The sequence below is a fragment of the Aplysia californica genome, unplaced genomic scaffold, assembly GCF_000002075.1.
Source record: "Aplysia californica isolate F4 #8 unplaced genomic scaffold, AplCal3.0 scaffold00058, whole genome shotgun sequence".
Taxonomy (NCBI): domain Eukaryota; kingdom Metazoa; phylum Mollusca; class Gastropoda; order Aplysiida; family Aplysiidae; genus Aplysia; species Aplysia californica.
In genome coordinates this window covers 1,208,517-1,214,562 of record NW_004797328.1, presented here as the reverse complement: position 1 = coordinate 1,214,562, position 6,046 = coordinate 1,208,517, and the positions used below count along the sequence as shown (strand labels likewise).

General features: G+C 39.2%; 1 protein-coding gene across 5 annotated transcripts in view; it reads right to left on the bottom strand.

Moving 5' to 3' along the window:
* Positions 1–2,520: 2,520 nt before the first annotated feature.
* The window catches only part of LOC101847411 (pre-mRNA-splicing factor CWC25 homolog), a 25,664-nt gene continuing 22,138 nt past the window's right edge, over positions 2,521–6,046 (bottom strand). For all 5 annotated transcript variants that reach the window (XM_005093122.3, XM_013079635.2, XM_013079636.1 and 2 more), the window contains 3 exons: positions 5,075–5,217; positions 4,172–4,330; positions 2,521–2,967 (listed from right to left, as the gene is read on the bottom strand). In XM_005093122.3, the coding sequence (XP_005093179.2) occupies positions 2,853–2,967; positions 4,172–4,330; positions 5,075–5,217 (417 nt within the window). In that variant the 3' untranslated portion in view covers positions 2,521–2,852. The remainder of the gene's footprint in view (positions 2,968–4,171; positions 4,331–5,074; positions 5,218–6,046) is intronic.

The following is a 6,046-nucleotide window of genomic DNA, read 5'->3' as shown; positions in this document are numbered from 1 at the left end:
GGCAATGTGTTCTGCTTCACAACGGCTTGTCTGCGCATGCTGCACCCTCCCAACTCATTCGCTCTGGCCTTCATCGTTGGCACACATGGGCTCTCCCATTCTTTGTTTCGCTTGTGATCACCAAGTTTCTCAACTGGCGAGAATTTCATGTATAAAAGGCCTATGCGCTGTGCACAGCAGCAGCAATATTCCGCTATAACCGACTCGTGCGTTTATCTGATTGCGATAATAACAGTATTTAATTTACAAAGATGAAAAAGGGACAAAAACCTGGGTTTTAGAATGTCTTTATAACAGACTTCTCGTTATTTCAGGACTCGTTATAAGTGGACTCCACTGTACGTAGATATACGTCAAGACTAGCTTATCATTGTAATAATGATCAGTTGCTGGGGTGGGGGGGGGACTGTAACTTGTTGGTATCTGTGACGTTCCACGCCCGGACTGCTGCCCCCCGACTCACGCTAGAGGAGACACGTGCGCGTGTCAACAACGCATGTGTTGGTATGAAAGAAGGCTGCTGATTGGTCACATGCTATCGGCTAAGTGAATGGTTACCATGCAGGTGCAATGGATGGTTTCCGGGAATAGATAAAGTTCTTTGTGGGAGAAAAATGAGTGAAGCCACGTCTGTGGATGCTGTTCACCCTGGAAGCGACCTCATAGAATCCGAGCTTGCTGATTTAAGTGCTCGTTGAATCTGGGTTATTTTTTATTGATTTTAAAGAAGAACCCCCCCCCCCCCCCCCAGGGAATCCATCTCCTTTCGTTGAATCCGAGTTCCACTGTATTCTAATTCTATAGAGTTTCTTTGTCATTCTCTGTAAGGATGCAGTATCTCTCAAAGGCCATGCTAGCTCCAACAAGCATGTCTGTATTCTACTTGACCTTAATTCCTTTTTTATTGATGCATGCGTTTACAATTGTTGCATTGTTTTTCATTCTGTAACCATTTCTTGGCAATCTTTCTTATATAGGCCTACATATATTTATTTATGGGTTGACAAAGTATTTTTGCTTGCTCTTGGCTTGGCATGTCTGACTGCAGACACAGCTTGTGGAAATAATTTTTGCCTTTGTGTTAGGATTATAACAAAATGAATTTTCGTTTGCTGTTGTTCAGCTCTCTTTTCTCTCGGATAAAAATATGGCTTGTCACTGCTGTTTATCATGAATAAACATGACTGACAATGAGAACAGGGAAAGTGGGAAAAAAGTGAAAATCTGTTTTTGAACAAGAACCATCTGATGTTGGTGCTCAAATGGTGGGGCCAACAGCTCTGCTTTTGGTACAACAACTTTATTTATATCCTGTACAGTGTTGTAGTCGCACAAATGAACACTGTCATCGGTCTTCAATATGTACCATTTAACTTCTGAGTCGGCACTGAATGTCAGGTGGCGTCTGTAACCTTGTGGTTAGGCTACCAGGCCCGTAATCGTGAGTTTGTTGGTTCAGGGGTTCGAGCCTCCGCTCGGTCCGACATTGTGTCCATTGGAAAGACACTTTACTGTTGGCTTGGTCCTTTCGGAGATAAACGTTAAACTCGTAGGTCCCGCCTACAGTGTTGATAGGGGCGTTAAAACTACCGATACTATTTCACCATTTTCACTGAATGTCAGCTTGAAGTGTTACTCCTGTAATAAGCGTAAGTTAACTTCTAATGTTCACCACTATTGTTAAATATGTGAACTTGTACTTTATATTTTTGAGTCACCGAAGGGTTTTTTCTGTGGTGCGCTGAGACCGCAAGGTCTGCTTTTTTTTTTCTTTTTCACTTTACCTCTTTTATAAAATTACTACAATTATTACTATTGGTGAACTATCTTGGTGCTTGTACAGAAATTCGTTAAAATTTGCTGAAAGAGAATTTTGAGGCTTGATCCCGCATTCCTGTATCATGATTTAATGTGATTAGTTTATCTTTCTGTTGAGAAAGTAAAGTTTGTTGACTTGCCCTCGGAAAATTGTGGCTCTCTCTTTCTGTCGTTTATGGTGTTACCAGAGTATTTGATGTTACATTTCATATGAGTGTAAATAAAAAAGTATTAAAAAATTGATACGGTCGTTGGGTAAATCATTTTTCCTTTTATCTGTTCTGTATATTTTTTTCTTTTCATTTATTACATGTGCAGGGCCTATTTCTGTTTCTCTAATTCTCTCCGTCTTGACAGCTCAGGACCCCCTCTTAATTCAATCTGAGAATGACCTTCTTTCCTTTGTTTCATACTCTATTTTACTCTTATCATATCCCTCTCATTACTATCAGTTACCCTGTTTCCTTCCCTAATTTTTTCTCCCTCTTTCATTCATCCTTCACGGCTAATCCCAATATCAAAAGTGTGATCACCCTTTGACCTACATTTTTAAAAACACACATCGAAAACAAGATAATTGTAACACATGAAAGAAGCAAACCTCACCGAAATGCCCATCAACCACCCACACTTGGCTAGACACAATTCATTTCATCTGTCACTCCCTGAAATCAACTAAGAAACGGAGACTAAAGCAGACCAGACTTTTGCATTCAGCAGGAGATTTTATTTGTGTTCCCATCCTGACATAAATACTGACAGTTGAAGAAATCATATCAAGATAAGAACAATAAGAATGATACTCTCACATTCCATCTTACAATTTAATGAACGTCCCCAAAACACTCAGAAATGGACACACACACACACTCACACAAACAGCATAATAAGAATGAGTAGGCTGTCATCACATTGCAAGTAACAAAAGATTCCTTAATAAAAACAATGTGGTAATTCATGATGAAATGATAATTGATAACAATTTTTCTGAAGTAAAAACAGGAGATGTTTTAAAAAAAATATTTCCCCTCAATCTATTTCTTGGCAAAATTTTTATCTAGGTCAACTCTTGTGCGTTGGATGTTGTAACGGTTCCTTTTCAGCCTGTCCTCGACTGAACTAGACGATGCATGCTCCACCATGAGGCCGCTGAGAGAAGACAAAAAAAATCATTCACTCTTAACTTGACTTGTGTTACTGTTATCATCTCTACATTTACAGTGTAAATCAGTCTGATTTCTGATGTGAAATAATTTCTGTTCCATGACAAAGATAATTCATATCACGATCAAAACCAGTCAATTCAATGCAATATTGTGTCTGTGAAAAGTAAGTGGCTGACCTAGAATGGGGAGGTAAAAGTGTTTGCAACATGAAAAATGTTATACAGCAGAGTGAACTGAGAGAAAAAAATTAGTTTATTTCTTATAGAGGTTTTACGGCGCTCGCAACTGCATAAGGTCATATGAGCGCCATAAGATTAGAGGTTACAAGAGAGTAACAAACATAAAAAAGAAGAAGGGGAGATAATGACCATAGATGTTTGATAGGAAAGAAAAAGCAAACCACACCAGAGCATCCGCCAACCACCCACGAGAAAAAAATGTCCAGTCTAGTACACACACATAGAAAAACGAAATATGTGTCAGTAAAGAAAAAAAAAGAATCTCGGACAGAAGCTGCTAAATTTTGAAAGAAGTTGAGAAAGAGCATACGGAATGGTAAGGAACAAAAAAGACAATTAAGAACACAAAGCATCCAATTCAAAGTTTTTCTGTGAAAACCCCCCAGAGCCAAGTGTGTGATGCGGAGAGCCATGAAAACTCCCAAGTTGAACTGTGTCTCCTGCTGGAACCAGAGTTGTCCACAACAGCAACGCACCAAGACTCGTCACTCTATCTAGACATGTGTCAAACATGGCTTTATTGTTACAGCAAGAAGGAAGCAACGTGAGCAAGACAGATTCCCTCAACAAACACAGCATCGTAGATACCTCTCTCTCTCTCTCACACACACACACACACACATCCACACACAAAACTTATTTACAGTCCAATCTTTACATCCAAAAGACATGTGATAAAAAAAGATCTGCGGCCATGCAAAAAAGTCGATTATAGAAAAATGTGGCATATATGGATTTCTTGAACTACACAATTGATGATATATAATGCCTTGTCAGAAGAGGAAACATCATACAAAAATATCTCATTCATTCAACTTGCTTGTGCCTGCAATCCTGCTAGCTTCCCACAGAAGACAGTATTTCATTTCTAACTCTTTCCTTTGATATTGAGAATGTCACTCTGGTAGACATGTGAGGCTTGAAAAGGGAAGACAAAAATAATCTCACCTGAGAAAAGCACCTCCTTTCTTTCCCTTCTCTCGCTTCTCCCTCTCCTTATCTTCCTCTTGGTATCTTTCCACATTTCCAGCTCGCTGTTCATCTCTCCACTTGGCATCTTCCATCATCTCTTCCAGTTTCTTCTTCTTCTCCTCTTCAGTTAGTCTCCTGTAAACATGTACATCAATTGGCAACTCAGTTACATGGCTTCAAAGAATTGAATTCCCCATCAATTTTTCCTAAATCAAGACAATCCGCACGACTTATACAGGTTGTTTTACACACATACATGTTATTATCATTAATATTTTTTAAAGCTTATTTTTTACAATTCTTCTAGTTTCATATCCTCTACATTTTCATAGCAGAAGACTGGGTCAAGGACTCAGTAGGTCGAACTGTTTTTTTGACCAGTGCAAAACTTCAGCAGGCCATTTCACCTATTGCAGACAATATTATTATTATGTTCACATGACGAGTCATTCAATGCTGGGGAAAAAAGCAATATAAATGTAAACAAAGAAGACATTGGAAAAGTATGATAACATGTTCATTTTCAATGATTCAACTTAAAGAAACAATGATCCTTACAGCTCAGGTTTCGACATTGTGACCCCACAGCTTCTCTGCTCTCTTTTTCTTAAAAAAATCCCCCCCCCCCCCAAAAAAAAACAACAACAAACAAACAACAGAGTAAAAGAAAATAAACAAAGGTTCAATTATTCTTATCAATATATTAGAATATCAGTTCCTTTGCTGGACTTTTCAACATCGCTACTAGTCCATCCACTGGATTCAGAAAGTATCAAGATTTGCCTTGAAATGAATCTAAAGGCAGGGAAGCTACATCAACTTCCTCCTTTAACACAAGGGGCAAGACTCCAACCAGTCTCACAATATCAACATGCTCACTTGCGGGGTGGGGTCGCTTCTCTCTGTACCACTTTGCGTCTTCCTACATAAGCTGGTCTTGACTTGCGATTGTTTGATGAGGATGAGGAGGATGATGATGATCGTCTTCGTTTCTGAGAGCCGGAATTATTTGAGTTTGTCATCTATGGATTAGTAGAGAACAAGAGTGAAGTTATTTTAGTTTTGGTATTTTCATAAAAACTAGACGCAGTAGCAGAAGTACAGAAAACATATAGATCAAGCGTGGACTTAAAAGAAAAAAGAAAGCTATGCACTTTTTAAGTCACATCTTTGACTCATCCTTATCATTGATTTTTAGGCAACAAAAAGCAATACAAAGGATCAATAATATAAAGCTAACAGCTTGATCTGTAACAACTGACTTAATGAATGAGACTTGCAAATTCTATCAAAATTGCCAAGAACTGGAGAAGAATATATATTTCATGAATCAGTCAGTACCAATAAAAATAAAGAATGGCTCACTACATGTAGAAAAATCAGATCATATAATCAATATATGAAAATGGCCATTTTACACTTTGCGATCACTTGGTGCAATAATGCGCCTGTGAAAATTATCTGTTCCGGTCACCTGGGGCAGTTCTGCTCCAGACCCAAGAAGTCTATTGCAGTCAGTCTCCTGGCAGGGTGACCAGATAATGTATTTTGTACTGCTGGCTGTGTGACTGCAAAGTCTTAGGACCTTAGTGGCATCAGTAGTCTAGTGGTTAGGCTACCGGACTCATTATCATGAGGTTGCAGGTTCAGGGGTTCGAGCCACCAGCCCGACGTTGTGTCCTTGGGAAAGGCACTTTACACGAATTTTCCCCACTTCACTCAGGTGAAAATGGGTACCCAGCTATAGACAGTGAAAGAACTTGTCAGTTTGTTAGCGTTTGAGCGCTTAACCAGCTGCTTGCACTGTATGCTTCCCGGGAAGCTGAGAATGTTTCTGAGCGTTCTATGGTC